A 19312-nucleotide genomic window follows, 5' to 3' on the forward strand; every position below is an offset into this window, starting at 1 on the left:
ATCGACCGCTATGCAGCATGCATCTAGAGTATTAAGTTCATAAGAACAGAGTAACGCATTAGGCAAGATGACATGATGTAGAGGGATAAACTCAAGCAATATGACATAAACCCCATCTTTTTATCCTCGATGGCAACAATACAATACGTGCCTTGCTGCCCCTGCTGTCACTGGGAAAGGACACCGCAAGATTGAACCCAAAGCTAAGCACTTCTTCCATTGCAAGAAAGATCAATCTAGTAGGCCAAACCAAACTGATAATTCGAAGAGACTTGCAAAGGTAACAAATCATACAAAGAAGAATTCAGAGGAGATTCAAATATTTTTCATAGATAATCTTCATCATAAACCCATAATTCATCGGATCTCGACAAACACACTGCAAAAAGAATTACATCGAATAGATCTCCAAGAAGATCGAGGAGAACTTTGTATTGAGAAACAAAGAGAGAGAAGAAGCCATCTAGCTAATAACTATGGCCCGAAGGTCTGTGGTAAACTACTCACACTTCATCGGAGAGGCTATGGCGTTGATGTAGAAGCCCTCCATGATCGATTCCCCTTCCGACGGAGCGCCAAAAAAGGCCCCAAGATGGGATCTCACAGGTACAGAAGGTTGCGGCGGTGGAAATAGGGTTTCATGGTGCTCCTGGATGTTTTCAGGGTATGTAAGTATATATAGGTGAAGGAAGTCGGTCAGGGGAGCCACGAGGGGGGGGGGGGGGCGTGCCCACCCCCCGGGGCGCGCCTCCCTGCCTCGTGGTCGCCTCGTTTGTTTCTTGACGTCCACTCCAAGTCTCCTGGATTGCATTTGTTCCAAAAATAACTCTCCCGAAGGTTTCATTCCGTTTGAACTCCTTTTGATATTCATTTTCTGTGAAACACTGAAATAGGCAAAAAAATAGGAATTTGGGCTAGGCCTCTGGTTAAAAGGTAAGTCCCAAATATAATATAAAAGTGCTTAGTAAAGCCCATTAAACAGCCAAAACAGGTAATATAATAGCATGGAACAATAAAAAATTATAGATACGTTGGAGACATATCATTCCCCCTTTTCTTTCCGGCAGAGTTTTATAAAAGGTGCTGGCATATTATTAAGGGTGATTTGCTTCCAATGTTCCATGATTTGTTTTCTGGGCATTTGCAGCTACTTCGCTTAAATTTTGGAACGATAACTTTGCTCCCGAAGAAGATAGAGGCGGTTCGGATTGAGCAGTTCCGATCGATATGTCTTCTTAACGTCAGTTTTAAAATCTTCACCAGGGTGGGGACTAACAGGCTGACATAGATTGCACACTCTGTGGTACAACCATCTCAAACAGCGTTCATGCTGGACAGAAACATCCTTGAAGGGGTTGTGGTCCTTCATGAAACGCTCCATGAGATCCACTCAAAAAAACTAGATGGGGTGGTTTTAAGGTGGATTTTGAGAAAGCGTACGACAATGTTAAGTGACCATTTCTTTAGCAGGCCTTGCGAATGAAAGGGTTCAATCAATCCTGAAGAAAGTAGGTAGATTCTTTCACGCAAAAGCCAGTGTCGGAATAAAAGGTAATGATGATATAGGTCGTTATTTTCAGACACACAAATGTCTAAGACAGGGAGACCCGATGTCACCTATCTTGTTCAACATAGTGGTAGACATGTTGACAATTCTGATAGGAAGAGCTAAAGAAAATGGCCAAGTAGGTGGTCTCGTCCCACATCTAGTGGATGGTGGAGTGTCCATTCCACAGTACGCAGATGATACTATCATCTTCATGGAGCATGATTTGGCGAAAGCAAGAAATATAAAGCTTGTGTTATGCTTATTCGAGCAATTGTCGGGGTTAAAGATTAACTTCTATAAAAGTGATTTGGTTTACTTTGGGAGAGCTAAAGACGAACACGAAGCTTAAAAACAACTGTTTGGATCTGGGTTGGGCTCGCTGCCTTTCACATATCTGGGCATACCGATTCACCATCGCAAGCTCTCTAAAAAAGAATGTAAGTGCATTGAAGATCGATTTGAAAATAAACTAAGTTACTAGAAGGGAAAACTTATGTCATATGGAGGCCGACTAATTCTCATTAATTCGGTGCTCATGAGTATGCCGATGTTTCTCTTGTCCTTCTTTGAGGTACCAGTAGGGGTACGGAAAAGATTGGACTTCTATCGATTGCGTTTTTTTCTAGCAAAGTGATGAGCTAAAACGGAAATACAAACTTGCTAAATGGGATACTATTTGTATGCCAAAAACCAAGGTGGTATGGGCATTGAAAATTTAGAGGTGAAGAACAGGTGCTTACTCGGTAAATGGCTTTACAAGTTATCTGTAGAGACCGATGCCACATGAGTCCAGATTTTGCGTAATAAGTACCTTCGTTCTAAGACCTTATCACAGGTGACGGACAAACCAACCAATTCGCCCTTTTTGGAAAGGACCGATGAGAGTGAAATCAGCCTTCTTCCACAGGTCAATGTTTATCGTTGGTAATGGTACCTCCACGAGATTCTGGGAGGATACGTGGCTAGGGGAGACGCCTCTAGCTATCCAATATCCTTCTCTATATAATATTGTTCAGCGTAGAGACGCTTATGTTGCAACAATACTACAGTCTAATCCTCTAAATATTCAATTCAAAAGGACTTTAGCGGGAAACTGTTGCGAAGTTTGGCTACATCTTGTGGGAAGATTGATGGATGTCCACCTTTCTCAACAGCCAGATTAGTTGCACTAGAAACTAACAAGAATGGAGTGTTTTCGGTAAAACCCATGTATTTGGATATTATCAACTCGGCCTCTATCCCTCAGTCTGTACATATTTGTAAAGTCAAAGTGCCCTTAAGAATTAAAGTGTTCATGTGGTTTGTCCACAAATAAGTCATTCTCACTAAGGACAATTTGGCAAAACGTAACTAGTCAGGATCTCGAAGATGTAGCTTCTGTGATCGTGATGAATCGATTAAACACCTCTTTCTTGAGTGCCCAATGGCCAAAATTTTATGGTGGTCTGTCAATATAGCGTTTATCATTGCTCCTCCTACTAGCATCCGCACGTTATTTGGGATGTGGCTAAATGGAGTTGACGTAGAAAGAACGAGATACATTGGTATAGACGTATGTGCTTTGGGCTATATGGAACTGCATGAACGATTTGGTTTTTAACAGAACAACAAATATTCATTTCTTGCAGGTTATCTTCTAGGCCACTACGTTGATCCGTACATGGTCGCTACTCACTCCGATGGATGCCAGGGAGCATATGGTTATTGGGTCTATCCGCTGGGAGACGGTAGCACGGGCTATCTTCAACCGGTTGTGGCTATCCCGTTTCCCTGTTTTTAGCTCTTTGTGAGCATTTTTACCTTTTGAGACCGAGAGACTTTGTTAAACTTTTCGCTTATTAGTAAATTGGTCGCATGCATCGTTCTGATGCAGAGGCCGGGGGATAACCTCCTTTTCGGGAAAAATGGGGTGTGCGAGAGATGCTCTAAGTTGTCCGCTTGGCCCCTGCCCCCGGCCGCGCCAGGGCGCAGCCCCAAACCCTATTTGGTGCCTTCTGCGCCCGATACAGTACTATGCGCAATCGGTCGCACACCCCCCCGCTGCGCCGGGCCAGTGTGTTTGAGGCAGGGTTTGAGCCCAGGATCTTCACGTTCAGAGAGCAGTGCCCGAACCACTACGACAAGCCGACCAATGTGTCTAGACACTTCTTTTGTTTTATTTATTCTTTTTAAAGGTCGCGGAATCCCGGTTTCTTTTCCTAGAACGGGTTTTTTTACTTTTCTTTTCTCATTTTGTGTATCTTTTTTCCTTTACTCAATGCGTGAACTTTTTACAATTCGTGATTATTTTTTTAAATTCGACATTTTGTTTGGAACGGTTTTTTTCGGTGTTTTTTCTTTTGTTCACTTGAATGTACTATTTTTCAAAATCGATGAATTTTTTCCAAACTCGATGAACTTATTTTGAATTGGATGAACTTTTCTCCAAAATTGATGAAGTTTTTTCAAATTTGATGAACTTTTTCCTAATTCGATGAATTTTTTTTCCAATATCGATGAACTGTTTTTCAAAATTGATATACTTTTTCCAAAAATTGATGAACTTTTTTCAAATTTGTGAACTATTTTTCAAAATTGATTTTGTAAAATCAATGAATTTTTTTGAAAATCGATACTCTTTTTGTGAATCGATGAACTTTTTGTTCAAAATCGATTAACCCTATTCAGATTTTCTGGACTTTTCTAAAAATTGATGAATTTCTTTAGATTAGGTGAACTTTTTGGAAATGGATGAATTTTTTTCTAATTCGTGATTCTTTCTAAAATATGTGGACTTTCGAAAAAAAAAAATCAGACTTTTGTCAGAAGAAATCACATTTTTTTCTAAAATGTTTTGCAAACAATTCAAAAATCTACCTGGCTACAATGTTTTGTTCTTATGCGTCGTCGTGCTGCAATGTTTCACAAATGCGTAGTTGCTCGAGTGGTTAGCCAAACAGTAAGAGGAGGTAAGGGGGAGGGGAACTTTTGGTCTATGGGGACATATGCACTCTATATGGGAAAAAATTAGTAATTCAACAAAAAGCCGAAAATTCCTGAAACTATTAATATCCCTTTGACTTCTTTTCAAAAAGACAAATTTTTGGCTAAAATAGTATGAATAGTGACCTGTAATAGCAAATAAATTTTGTCTTTTTGCGGTGAGGTCAAATTTTGTTTTTTTATCGAGATTTATAGACTAGTGCAAAAGTAAATCAAGTGTTTTGCCAAAATAGTTCTTACCTATTTTGACTTTTTATTATAAAATATTAAAATAAAATTCCCGTATAGGGTGCATATACAACCAGGAATACAAGTCCTGAGGCAAGGGTCGCGAGTTCGTTCCCAGGAACGCTATTTTCGCTACCAACCGGGCGCATTGCTTCCGCCAGTGCCCATGCGCAGCGCGTAAGTTGAAGACTCCGGGCCCCAGAACTCCCAACTGGCCCGAACCGGATCATCCCCCGCAATCCACACCCCACCCCCCCCTCCCTCCCCGGCGGATCCGCACCGCGCCCCCGCATCACGATAAAAGGTCTTTCTCCTATTCTTGCTGTCACTCATCGCCGAAGACAAGCCCGCCCCCCTGACCTTAGCGACGCAGGCAGCGGAGAACAGGTGCATCCAATCTCTCTCTCTCTCTCTCTCTCTCTCTCTCTCTCTCTCTCTCTCTCTCTCTCTCTCTCTCACTTCAAATCTCTCTCCCCCTCTCCAAGCCATGTGTAGGTCTGCCCTGATGTGTTTTTGTAAGTTTGTATTGACTCCTGCTGACCTGCAGATCCCCTCTTCTCTTCCTCACTCAGATCTCCCTCGCCACACATCCATCCATGGCGGCTGTGTACTCCCAGTCCCAGGCCAACGGCGTCGACATGGCCGACATACAAGACCTCACCAACATAAGCCACATGCTGCTCTCACTGCTTCCGTTTGCTTCGCCGCCGGAGGTAGCGCAGCTGGCGTTTGCGCTCTGGGTGCTGGGCTCCACAACCCTTGTCCTGGCCCTGACCATCCTCTTCCACCTGCCGCCCGCGGGACCCGTCTTTGGCCGCTGTGCTGCAGCCTACTACGCCATTCTCGGGGTCGTCCTCCTCGTCGCCGTGCCGGTGGAGCTGGTGACCGCGCTCTGCCTGCGCCACAGCCGCGAGGGCCGCCTCCTCGCCTTCGCCTCCTACCTCCTGCCCTGCGCTCACGTACTCCTCCTCCTCGTCATCTCGGTGGGTGGCTTCGTCCCCTTTAAGCTCTGACTGATATGCAGAGATTGCTACGGTCGATCGGTCGTTCATTTGTTCTGCTTCTGTCCCTGGTTCTAGATACTTTGGTACTCCCTTCAGTCCGTATTACTTGTCGCTCACATGGATGTATCCAGATTATTTTAGTGCTATATAAATCCGTTTGAGCGACAACTAATATGGATCAAAGGGAATAGTAGATATATGGTGGGTTAGCGGATGTGAGTCTGTATGCCACGGTGCTGTCCCCGGTCTGCAGAAAAGTAAACAAGTTTTGGTCATCGTGTCCATGTGTTCCATGTATGCACTTTCTTCTTCCTCCCGTATATATGAGGAGGGGTTCGTCAATAAGTATGAATTTGATGTCTGGCTCTGCTTGGATTCAGATTAGCCTGGTATTGGATTCACACTGTTTTGAGTACATTAATTGGCCTGGTATTGGATTCAGATTGTTCTGAGTACATCAATTGGCCTGGTAATTCAGATTGTTTTGAGTACATGAATTAGCCTGGTGTTCGGTTCAGATTGCTTTGAGTACACATGAGTTGTCCAAGTATTGGATTCTGGTTGTTTGGGTACACATTAACTGGTCTGGTAATTAGGTCCAGATTAGAGGTGTATGTGCTGAGTAATGCTACTCACCTAAGGGATAATTGAACGATCAACTCGTGTTCTTACCATGTGATTTTGACCTATGCTATCATCAGTAAAGTTTCTTATGTGTTACCTTGTCGTGTATTGTTTGTTTGTCTTGCTCTTGTACGATAGTTAATTTATTTATTGCTTAACAGGAAGGTGTGGCAATGTTTATGCCTGGTAGGGCATTTTTCATGGAATTAACGAGCTTCCACTGTTTATCAATTCAGGAATGCTATTCTTTTAAGACAAAAGTCAAATCTTGGAGTTGCATTTCTTCTTCAAGGAAATTAAGCCAGTGGCCTTCATTCCTTTGGCAAGCAACTTAATTTGCCGTCTCTGGAAATGTAGACAGTGCTGATGTATAGCTCAAGGTATGTGACTGGCCGATCTGTATATATAATGTAGCCAGATTTTTTTTGCAATTCTGTTATGTCCTTTTTTCATCCATCCTGGCTAAAAAAATGAAAATATATATGCTATTGGAAATAAATGACTAGTTATCAGATTTATGATGTGCTTCTATTAAAAGAAAACAGTATAGTTACAGATGTTTCTCTAGTGACGCTAGATCTTGTTGGCTCCTGTCTCTTGAAATTACAAAATGAGTTTTGGGCTGCTCCAAAGCAGGAATAGTTGTGTTTGCTTGAGGAAGTCACTAAATCGTACCCAAGCCTAATTACAGGGGCCATTTTTTCACTAAGCAGCACATGTTACATTCTAAGGTTTTGAACTGTACTGCTGATATTTCATCAGGAAAATATCAGGCCACTGCGTGATAAAGTAAAAGATGTTTTCAGTCTGCGGCATGCTTTTGGTGGTTGTAGCGACATTGTCTGATTTGTTCTGAATGTGTTGTATTATACATGGGTAACTATGTTCAGACACCTGGTCATTGTTCCTATTATTAAAATGTGGCACCCTGTTGTTAAATATGTTGATTACATTCTGAACTAACATTAGCAGTTGTCCTCTGAATACACAACCCTTATATTCTTAATCGTCAGTGCCTTCTTCTGCAGATGTCTCACAGAATATGCAGAGCAAGACGTGCTCTGTTTTCTTTGTTTCTTGGAAAGTTATGCTCTGCTTTTTGTTCAGCGTGACCACAATTTCCACGTGGCCAGCATTGGCGCCTTGTCGAAGCAGCCCTCAACGTGTAAGGCCGGCTTCCTGCAGTATGGCTTCTCCCACACTGTGTTGCAGATCCTGCGCTCGCTCAACGTGCTCGCCAATGAGGCGCTTCGTTAGGGGCTGAAGGAGTACTACAACTGGCCTACCTTCTGGAGTATTACATTGACAGCAAGTTCTTCTGCGGGGTGACATCACTGTCGGTATGTATGCTCTCTGGTTCCCATGATTACGGTTCATATTTTAGACACTCTGTTGCAGTACACTGTACACATCCATGGTATTGGAGTATGAGTTGCTCTGTGACTGAGAAATATGTTTTGTCTAGCATCGCTGCATCAGGCATGGGAATATATTCATTACTCTGGCATGTTCTGAATTTCTGAGGGGCAATGATGGTAGATTTGGCAAATGGAAATATGTAGCTGTTTCAGGAAAGATACACCAGTGTTGGTTGTGGCTTTGTCAATGCGTCATAGCTGCATCCAGTGAATTAGTTCAGAGCTTGAAATTCAAGAGATAAGTTAGGGGTGGAGTGCATTCAGAGTCAGACACTCGGTCACTTTCTGCTTTCATTTGTCATTGAAGCCTTTTTTTGGAAATATTGTTTGAGAAACTATAATCTACTATTAGTAAAGTGGAGACGGAAAGAATTCTGAACATGATGGAACAGGGTCGAGATGGAATGTTTTATCAAGTTGAAAGCCAACAGAGAGTTAAGTCCGTTGCTCCACAATTTATCTGTCAAATAAACTACTCGACCCATAGTCTATCTGTTGAGGCTTGGGACTTGATGTAGGGTTTACTGAATAGTCCATAGCCAAAACTGTTGGGACTTACGAGTGGTAAGTCTTGAAGACAGAAGATTATATGGTGATGCAGAGAGTAGGGTCACATGGTTATGCAGTCATGCATCACTTTCTTAGCTGTTAGAGGTTCTGGTCAGACTTAAAGACAGAAGATTAAGATGTCATGGCTCAGCGCCAACAACAATTAGGTATTGTCAGACTCTGATTTGAGCTAATTATCATGATGCTCATGCTATCTGAAGTCCCGAGGACCAACTTTGCTGTAAACTAAAAAATGTGTTGTCAACTTGTATCATCCAATTATTCATTTTTTTTGGATCATCCATAAGCTTCCACGATGGTTTGCAATCTGATGACAACCTTTGCAAATTTCTATTTCAGATTTACACATATCAATGGATCATCCCATGTCAACCTTAATTTTTCCCTAGTTTAACAGTTTAGAGTATTTTCTAAGGGATTTTCTCGCACTTTTCATCTCATCCGGCACCGGCAGATTACAGAGGAGCGTGACCCTTGCCTCGGCGGTTTGAGGCCCTTCCCCCTGTGTGGATACATCCATCTTCCATAGCTTCACCTCCCATACCTTCAAATCCATTCCAGCAGCAACTATTTCTGTTAAATTCAAGCATATTTTACTTCTTTCAGATTTGATAGCGATACGCATCTACAGAAGATAGCTTTAACAATTCCTTCAATGTTAGTGAGCTTGTTAGTTAGACCAGTTGCATTATTTATTCCTTCAATGTTCTGTGTTGAGGCCAGAATTCTGTTTGGTCATGAACCCAAGTGTACTCAGCACCTTCTTACACCTACAGGATAGGTTATGGTATGGATTATAGGCCGATCCAACTATATTAGTACCAAAAATCCAGTAGTGCTATTCTTGGAAGTTAAGCCTTGTAGCGTTTCTACTTCAAGGAAATGAAGTCAGCGGTTATCATATCTTTGGTGTGCAACTTAATTTGTTGTCTCTGGAACTGTGGCCAGTGCTGATGTATAGCTCAAGGTACGTTACTGGCACATCTTTATAGACAATATAGCCAGACTTTTCACAATTCTGTGATATCCTTGCTTCATCAATCTTAGTTAAAATATATGTGCTATTGAAATAAATGGCAAGTTATCATATTCGTCATGTGCTTTTATTACAAGAAAATAGTGAGAGTTACAGATGTTACATACTCTAGTGACGCTAGATCTTGTTGGCTCTTGTCTCTTGAAATTGCAAAATGAGTTTTGGGCTGCTCCAAAGCAGGATTAGCTGTGTTTGCCTGAGGAAGTCACTAAATCGTACCCAAATCTAATTGCAAGGGTCACTTTTTTTTACTAAGCACCACATCTAGCTGCTGCATGCGTGCCCTTTACATTTTGTTGTACTGCTGATATTTCATCAGGAAAAATACTAGGGCACTGCATGATAAAGTAAAAAAAAATGTTCTCAATCTGCGGCACAGGGACGTCCAGGATGCTTTTGGTAGTTGTTTTGACATTGTCTGATTTATTCTGAATGTGTTGTACAGTACTTATTATGCATGGGTAACTATGTTCAGACACCTGCTCATTGTTCCTAAGTTTGAAATTGTGACACCCTGTTGTCAAATCTGTTGATACATTCTGAACTGTCATTAATAATTGCTTCTGATTACACAACCCTTATATTCTGAATCATTAGTGTCTTCTTCTGCAGATGTCTCACAGAATATGCAGGGCAAGACGTGCTCTGTTTTCTTTTACTTTTGGAAAGGCGTGCTCTGCACTTTTGGTCAGCGCGGCCGTGATTTCCACGTGGTCAGCATCGACGTCTTGCCGAAGCTGCACTCAACGTGTCAAGTCAGCTTCCCGCAGTGCGGTTCTCCCACGCGGCGGTTCAGATCTTGCGCTCGCTCGACGTGCTCATGAGTGAGGCCACTCTGGCAGGGGCTCAGGAGTACTCTAGCTGGCCCACCTTCCCGGAATATTACAGTGACGGCGAGTTATTCTGCAGGGCCACATCACGGTCGGTATGTATGCTCTTTGGGTTTCCTTCTCCCATGATTACGGTTCATTTTTAAGACTCTGTTTGTACACTGCATGGTAGTATGAATTGTTCTATGAGAAATCTGTTTTGTCTAGCATCAGGGCACAGGAATATATTCATTACTTTGGCATGTTCCGAGTGTCTGAGGGCAATGATGGTAGATTTGGCAAATAGAAACATGTAGCTGTTTCAGGCAAGATACATCAGTGTTGCTTGTGGCTCAAAGGGTATGTGGCTTTGTCAATGCGTCATAGCGGCATCCAGTAAATTAGTTCAGATCTTGAAATTCAAGAGATAAATCAAGGGTGGAGTGCAGTCAGCGTCAGGTACTCGGTCACTTTCTACGTTCCTTTGTCATTGAAGTTTTTTTTTCCTTCTCTGCAAAAAAAAAGAAACTGGAAATATTGTTTGAGAAACTATGATCGACTATTAGTAAGGTAGAGAAGGAAAGAATTCTGAACATGATGGAAAAGTACCTAAAAGCATGAAATGCTTTATCAAGTTATAAGCCAACAGAGAGTTAAGTCGTTACTCCACAAGTTATTTGTCAATAAACTACTCAACACATAGTCCGTGCGTTGGGAATTGGGACTTGATGTAGGGTTTCTTGAGTAGTCTATGCTCCAGAACTTAGCCAAAACTATTGAGACTTGGGAGTGGTAAGTCCTTTGATGAATACCAGAGAGCAGGGGCATATGCTGATGCAGTCGTGCAGCACTTTCTTAGTTGTTAGAGGTTCTGGTCAGCCTTAGTTAGAGACAGAAGATTTGGATGTCATGGCTCATGCTATCTGGAAACCAAAAATTGTGTTGTATACTTGTATCATCCAATCGTTCAAAAAAATGTGCTGAGGAATGCTACTCATCAAAGGGATAACAGAACGAGCACTTTCTCCTGTTATTCATATGAATTTGGACCAATGCCATCATCAGTGATGTAGTTCATGTGTTACGCTGGAGTAATAGTATATACGAGTGTCTGTTTCTTTCACCCCCGTATGACAGTTAATTTATTGCTTGCATGGATTATATCAGACCGGTGGCAGCGGCGGCGCGTCGTCGTCGCTGTCGTCGAGGACGACGACGCCTCCCTCGTCGCGGCCCCAGCACCGAACTTCGAACTGCTCGTAGGCGCGGCACTGGCGCGCATCGCCCAGTCATCGCGCGCCCATTTCAAGGCCGCCGCGTCGTCGAGCTCCCCGCCTGCGATCCCAGGCTCCGTCTTCACGACGGCGAGCCCCGGCTCCGTTTTCACGGCGGCGAGCCCCGGCTCCGTCTTCGGTTTGACGTAGCGCGGAGGAGCCGAGGAGGAGGCGCGCCGGCCGAGCGGCATCTCCGCTGCGGGCTCGGCCTTGACGCCGAACACCGCCGGCAAGCCGGAAGAATGGGAAGAGGAGTGGGAGGAGGAGTGAGAGGAGGAAGTTGAAGAGGAGCCGAACCTCCTAGGCATCCATTGCCTGGCGCTCCGGCGGGGGACCGGGGCGGCCGCCGCGGCAGGGTATGCCGGTGGCGGGTCATTGCCACCCTTGAGGTACTCCAGCATGTCGTGGAGCGTGCGGCCGGGGGCGCCCCACCATACGCGGCGCCCCTCGCTGTTCTTGACGCCTCCCACCACCGGCGCCCCGTTGGTGGACGCCAGCCTCTGCGCCAGCCACCGAGGCGTTCCGAGGACGACGAGGCGTGCGTCGTTGACTCGACGGGCCCACGGCTCTTTTGCGCCAAAACCGCTCGCCCCAGCGCCCCCCAGCGCGCCGGGTTCGGCCTAGATCCGTCGGTGCTAATTTCGGCCCAAACTAGCGAAAAACGGGCTCCTGGGGCGCGACTGAGCCGTTTTTTCGTCGCCGGCGCGAAAAAATCGCGGGGGGGGGGGGGGGGGGGGTAGGGGGTGTGTTGGGGGCGCGGCTGGAGATGCTCTAATGGGCCAAACCTCCTTGCGAACTCAAGCCACCCCTGTCAAACGGGACCCACGCGCTGCCCAGAGCCTCGACGCACCAGGATTGCTGCATTCTTGGGAGCTTAGAGTTCTAGGTGATTTGTTGTTTATTCGCATGAAAGTGACGATTAATCCCCATATATGGTGCCAAGTTTGTCTTCAATCCAACCTGCTAGTTTTTCTTCTTCGACGTCGATGGCGCTCGCGGTCGCGGGGGCCGTGTCCATATGGTCAATTGTTGCTTATTCGCATGAAAGCGACGTTGGGTCGCTGACATGTGGGGACATGTGCCAACCTGATCCCCATCCAACCTGCTAGTTTTTCATCTTGGGTGTCGATGGCGCTTGCGGAGGCCGTGTCCATGGTCAGGTTGGGTCGTTGACATGTGGGGACATGTGCCAAGTTGACCCCGCTTGCCGTTGGTTAACTTGATGACCTCCCACTATAAAGCGCCCACACAGAAAAGCTGAGGGAATCGATAATCTGTAGGGTGGCACACCAGCCCCATCCATGGCAATCTCCTTTTTTCAGGCGGAAGGCCACGGCGTTGATGATGGCGCTACGATCGACATCGAGGCGGCCACCAGCACAATCTGGTCCGTGCTACCCCTTGGTTCGCCGCCGCCGGCAGAGCAGCTCCGGCGCTCGTTGCTGTGGCTGGCGTCTCTCAAGTTTCTACTCGCTCTCACCTCCGTCTTCCACCAGCCGGCTGCCGGGCCCGTATTCAGCCGGTACAGGAAAGCCTACTACGCCATTCTTGCCTTCGTCCTCGTCGTTGTCGTGCCAGTGGAGTTGGCCACCGCGTTCTGGCTGCCCCGCTGCAGCGGCGGGCACCGTCTCCTCGCCTTCGCCAGGGGCCTCTTGCCGTGCGCTTACGTGTTCCTCCTTGTCGTCATCTCGGTGGGTGGATTCGTCCCCTTTAAGCTCTGATTTTACTGCAGGGTCAACACCACTAAGGCGTGTGGATATGTTCAGTGGATTGGTCCGATCGGTAGATGGTTAATTTGTATTCTTTCAACATCGTCGGTGGTGTCAGTGGTTATATATAGGCACTATATAGTTTTCTTTCTAGGTACTTGCAGGATATGTTGTGTTAGCGAATGCAATTATGTATGTCAGGGCAGGTGCAGTCCACGATCTGCACAACAGTAAATAAGTTTTGGCCATGTCTCCATGTGTTCAATGTGTGCACTCTTCTTCCTCGCATACGAGGAGGGGTTCGTCGGGATGGATTTGATATCTTGCTCTGCTTGGAATGAGTCTAATGTTTGTGTGAACTGAGCTACATACTGGGTGGAACTGAAAAAAATTCCCCAATCCAAGCAGACCTTAGTCTTTTGTATGCTCGATTGTTTGTGTTTTACTGGGAATTAAAAATAACTGGGCACAGGTTAGGTCGACTTTTCATTACACAGGCTCTTTCTGAGTACATATGTTTTGCCTTTTGCATGTTGGGCTTGGAATCGAATGACTGGAAGTAGTCGCAGTTGGTAATTAATGGTTAGCAGAACTATACACAATAGCCTGGTATTGTTTGGCCTGGTAATTAGATCCGGATCTCAGGTGTATGTGCTGAGTAATGCTACTCATCAAAGGGATAACATAACGACCAAATCCTGCTCTTATGCATCTGAATTCTGACGTATGCCATCAGCAGTAATGTAGCTCATGCTACGCTGCAGTGTATCGTCTGTTTCTCTTACTCGTGTGTGACAGTTAATTTACTACTTGAATGGAATGTATTGACAGAGCATTGTCATGGAATTGATGTACTTTCACTGTTTACCAATTCAGGAATATTGTTCTTGTGGCATTTCTACTTCAAGGAAATGAAGCCAGTGGTTAATTAATGATATCTTTGGCGCGCACCTTAATTTGTTATCTCTGAAGCTGTAGCCAGTGCTGATGTACTGCTCAAGGTATTGCCCAGTCTTTATATATGCCGTAGCCAGATTTTCGGAATTCTATGATATCCTTGCTTCATCAATCTTAGTTAATTAAAATATGCTAGGAAAATAAATGATTAGTTATCAGATTCAACATGTGCTTTTATTACGATAAAATAGTACAGTTACAAATGTTTCATATTGTAGTGACGCTAGATCTTGCTGGCTATTTTATTGTCTGTTGAAACTGCAAATGAGTTTTGGGCTGCTCCAAAGCAGGAATAGTTGTTTGCCTGAGGAAGTCACTAAATCATACCCAAGCGTAATTACAGAGGCCACCTTTTGTCACTAAGCACCACATGTTCCACTCTAAGTTTTTGAATTGTATGCCTCTATCTAGCTACTGGACATGCGTGCCCTTTACATTTTGTTGTACTGCTGATATTTCATCAGGGAAAATATCAGGCCACTGCGTGATAAAGTAAAACATGTTCTCAGTCTGCGGCATAAGGATGTCAAGGATGCTTTTGGTAGTGGTAGTGATGTTGTCTGATTTATTCTGAATGTATTGTATTATACTCCCTCCATCCCAAAATAAGTGTCTCAAGTTTAGTACAACTTTGTACTAAAGTTAGTACGGAGTTTGAGACACTTGTTTTGGGATGGAGGGAGTACATGGTAACTATGTTCAGACACCTGCTCATTGTTCCTATGATTAAAAATGGTGGCACCCTGTTGTTAAATCTGTTGATTATGTTCTGAACTGTCATTAGCAGTTGTCCTCTGAATACACAACCCTTATATTCTGAATCATCAGTGCCTTCTTCTGCAGATGTCTCATAGAGAATATGCAGAGCAAGACGTGCTCTGTTTTTTCTAAGGTTTGCACTGCATTTTGCTCAGCGCGACCACAATTTCCATGTGGTCAGCATCGACGTCTTGCCGAAGCAGCGCTCAACGTGTCAGGTCGGCTTCTTGCAGTATGTCTTCTCCCACACGGTGGTGCAGATCCTGCGCTCGTTCGACGTGCTCGCCAATGAGGCGCTCCGGCAGGGGCTCATGGAGTACTCTAGCTGGCCCGCCTTTCTGGAGTATTACATAGATGGTGAGTTCTTCTGCGGGGCGACATCACAGTCAGTATGTATGCTTTGTGGTCTACCTTCTCCCATGATCACAGTTCATTTTTGAGACTCTCTGTTACAATACACTGTACACTGCATGGTATTGGAGTATGAATTGTTCTACGAGAAATCTGTTTTGTCTAGCATCGGGGCATAGGAATATATTCATTACTCTGGCATGTTCTGAGTTTCTGAGGGCAATAATGGTAGATTTGGCTAATGGAAACATGTAGCTGTTTTAGTCATAAGATTTATCAGGTTTAATGCAAGATATACCAGTGTTGCTTGTGGCTGAAAGAGTATGTGGCTTGTGGCTAATGGAAGTATGTTGCATCTACAGTAGTAAATCAGTTCAGATCTTGATATTCAAGAGATAAACTATCAGTGGAGTGCAGTCAGAGTCACTTTTTGCTTCCCTTTATCATTGAAGGCTTTCTTTTTTTTTAAAAAAACTGGAAATATTGTTTGAGAAACTATGGTCGACTGTCAGTAAGGTCGAGATCGAAATAATTCTGAGCATGTTGGAACAGGGTCAAGATGGGATGTTTTCTCAAGTTAAAAGCCAACAGAGAATGGCTGTATGCATCACTCTTGATGCAGAGGCCGGGGAGTCCCCCCTTTTCTAAAAAAAAAAGCCAACAGAGAGTTTTCACAAAAAAGAAAAAAGAAAAAAAAGCCAACACCGAGTTAAGCCCGTTGCTCCACCATTTATTTGTCAAATAAAGTACTCACCCATAGTCTATGTGTTGGGAGTTGGGATTTGATGTAGGGTTTATTCAGTAGTCCATGCCCAAGAACTCAGCCAAAACTGTTAGGAGTTGCGAGTGGTAAGTCTCTCGATGAATATGGGAGTGTGGGGAACTCATATGGTTATTCAGTCATGCAGCACTTTCTTATTCAGAGGTTCTGGTCAAAGACAGAAGATTAAGATGTTATGGCTCAGCGCCAATAACATTAGATGATCATGATGCTCATGCTATCTGAAGTCCTGGACCAACTTTCCTGTAAACCAAAAAAATGTGTTGTCAACTTGTATCATCCAATTATTCAAAACAAAAACTCGTAACATCCATAGGTTTCCAGGATGGTTTGAAATCTGATGACAACCATTGTAAATTTCTTTTTCAGATTTACTCATTAGTAACACAAACCTCTTGCCTGCTGTTTGGTTCACGAACCCGAGTGTGCTGCAGCACCTTACACCTACAGGAATAGTTGTGTTTGTCTGACAAGTAGCCTAATTGCATGGGTTACTTCTTGTCACTAAGCACCACATGCTACTTTCCAAGTTTATGAACTGTACGCCTCTGTCTATCTACCGGACATGCGTGCCCCTTATATTTTGTTGTACTGTTGATATTTCATCAGGAAAAACATCTAGCCACTGCGTGTTATGCTTTCACTCTGTGGCATAAGGATGTCAAGAATGCTTTTGGTAATTGTAGTGTCGTTGTCTGTTTATTCTGACTGTGCTAGATCATACACAAGAGTAACTATGTTCCTGAAGTTAAAATGGTGACACCCACACCCTGTTGATAAATTTGACGATTACATTCTGTGTTGTCATCAGCAGTTGACCTCTGATTACACAAACCTTATATTCTGAATCGCAGTGTCTTCCTCTCCAGGTGTCTCACAGAATACGGACAGCAAGATGTGCTCTGCTTTCTTGATTAACGCGGCCATAGTTTTCAGGTGGCCTGCACTGACGTCTTGCCAAAGCAGCGCTCAACGTTTCTGGCCGGCTACTCGCAGTGTGGCTTCTCCCACATGGTGGTGCAGGTTCTGTGGTCGCTCGATGTGCCCTTCGAAACGCTCAATGCGCTAGCCTACCAGGCGCTCCAGCAGTGGCTCACCTCCCCGCAGCTCTACATCGACTTTCGAGTTCTTCAGAGGGTGTGACATCACAGTTGGTATGTATATATGAGATTTGCTCTCTGGTCTCTGCCTTCCCTTCTCCCACGATTATGGCCCAGAACTTTGAGACTGTCTGTTGCAGTACACGCGCATGGTAGCGGAGGCATGGTGCATTCTTCTTGTACCTGAATGTGTCTGTGGCAGTGTCAAATGTTTAATGGTTTATTTCTTCACATTCAGTGGGATTGGAGTGCACATGGCACTCTGTACCGGTGGAATATATGCTCTCTGCCTTTCCTTCTCCCATGATTATGGTTACAGTTCAAAATTTGACTCTGCTGTAGTAGTACACGCCGATGTTCGTTATGAATTGTTCCGTGAGGAACCTGTTGTTTGCATCAGAGCATACTAATTCATTCGATGTTCGGATGTACTTTTAGATGAGGGCAACGTTGGTAGATTTGACATATGGGGCAGTGTCATTGTTTCATAGTAGTTGAGTTCTTCACAATAAAGAGACAAACTAGGATTGGGTTGCACTCGTCCCTCTGTTGCAGTGGAACATTTTCTGCTTTCCTTTGTTTGTTGGTGAACTTTTCTTTTGGGGATGTGGTGAGCACGGAGGGAAAACAAATTTTGGAAACTATGATAAGCTTTTAGGAAGGTGGGGATGGGAAAGAGTCGTGAACATGATTGAACAAGGTCAGTATCATTGAAATCCTTGAAATTAGAGTTCATATTCATTTTTCATATTTATGGTTTAGTGCCAGTGATATGATTAATGAATGCCAGCCTCTGGGCATAAAGCTGACTTACTTGATGCTCATTGCTCCGACTATCTGAAAGTCCTGAACACCATTTTTTGTTTGAAGTCTGAACCAAGGAATGGTGTCGCGTCATGTGTAGGTTTTTCAGGACAGGTGCAGAACTCCAACCACATAGTTTGAATTGTCTGTGAACTATTCAAAGTTCCTTTTTTTTTTTGCGAGAATCATAGTTCCTTTTTTTTTTGCGAGAATCATAGTTCCTTTTCAGATGCACGAGTAGCAGAAGGATCGTGTTCGGACCATGTAATCCCCACCATTTTATCCATGTTGTTACCTCATGAATAACTGAACCTCTCTGCTGCTAGTTAACAGCCTAACCTGTCCTGTGTATACTGTACTTTAGCAACTGCTTCATCCTGGATGTTCACCGTGTCCTGAGCCTCTGGCCGCATCCTCTGCCGCTCCACCTACTCGGTCGGCAACCTCGCCATCTTCGACACCGGCACTGCCTGGGCCCACATTGCTGCGGCTATTTGGGGCCGACGACACTGAGGTGCTCATGCACGCCCTGATCGATGTGCTGTGGAGCTGTTGGATGAATGACTTGACAGACATGAACGCGGATAATCATCTTCCCTGTAGAAGACGGCGCGATGATGATTCATGGCGTAGATGACAAATGTATTGATGAATGTAACACCCAAGACACGAGAAACGGCTTAGATTGATTGTCTTGATGACACAAAGCATCAAGGAATATATGGTTTGTTTCAACAGCTTCTGGCGTGCATAGTTTGAGCCGTAAATGGGTATCATTTCTAGGAGAAGTCCGGCATTCTTAACTAGAGCTCCCCACGTCGCAAAATTCTTGTCTTAGATATGTCTAGATACAGATGTATCTAATACTAAAATATGACTTGATACATCCGTATTTAGACAAATCTAAGACAAGAATTTTGGGATGGAGGGAGTATATATCATTGTAAATTTAGTTTAGGCTTCCAACTTTTGCTGATGGCAAGCAAAGGGAGCTGGTAGCTAGCTAGCCCAGTCTTCCGTTGGGTGTTGGTCCGCGGTTGTCAGTTAGTCGTTGCCAAATATGCGATAAACGTCTTAATTAATTAGTTAATCCTTTAGAACATCAGATTGTCAAGAAAAAAACACGAAGCTAGCACAATTCACTATCTGAACAACTCATTATTTCCTGATGAATACCGTTAATATAATCTGTTACTTCTCATAATTACCTGGATTAGTGTTATGGATACGAAGTGGGGATGTAGCTTAAATGGCAGAGCACTTAATCAATACATGTAAGTGGCAGGGGGGTCGACACGGGAAAATATCTGGTGCACCGGAGCTTGTGGTGCTACCGGTGCACCGAACTAATATTGAG

The 19312-nt window shown here is 44.2% G+C and overlaps 1 protein-coding gene across 23 annotated transcripts; it reads left to right on the plus strand.

Annotated features, from left to right (window-relative positions):
- Positions 1–5015: 5015 nt before the first annotated feature.
- Positions 5016–18692, plus strand: LOC123114347 (uncharacterized). 23 transcript variants are annotated; one of them, XR_006456495.1, is made up of 8 exons: positions 5027–5146; positions 5332–5742; positions 6624–6767; positions 7416–9342; positions 10024–10679; positions 14080–14204; positions 15004–15276; positions 16921–17688. XR_006456495.1 is itself a non-coding variant. In XM_044535787.1 (5 exons), the coding sequence occupies exons 2-5, from the start codon at positions 14191–14193 to the stop codon at positions 17118–17120; spliced, it is 402 nt and encodes a 133-aa protein (XP_044391722.1). In that variant the 5' UTR covers positions 12240–13185; positions 14080–14190; the 3' UTR covers positions 17121–17688. The 23 variants fall into 23 exon arrangements, 2 of the variants coding, with proteins under 2 accessions (XP_044391722.1, XP_044391723.1); XR_006456496.1 differs by having other exon boundaries at positions 5045–5146; positions 5307–5742; XR_006456492.1 differs by lacking the exon at positions 5027–5146 and adding an exon at positions 18320–18692 and having other exon boundaries at positions 5308–5742; positions 16921–17205.
- The last annotated feature ends 620 nt before the right edge of the window (positions 18693–19312 follow it).

The sequence above is a fragment of the Triticum aestivum genome, chromosome 5B (assembly GCF_018294505.1).
Source record: "Triticum aestivum cultivar Chinese Spring chromosome 5B, IWGSC CS RefSeq v2.1, whole genome shotgun sequence".
Lineage (NCBI taxonomy): Eukaryota > Viridiplantae > Streptophyta > Magnoliopsida > Poales > Poaceae > Triticum > Triticum aestivum.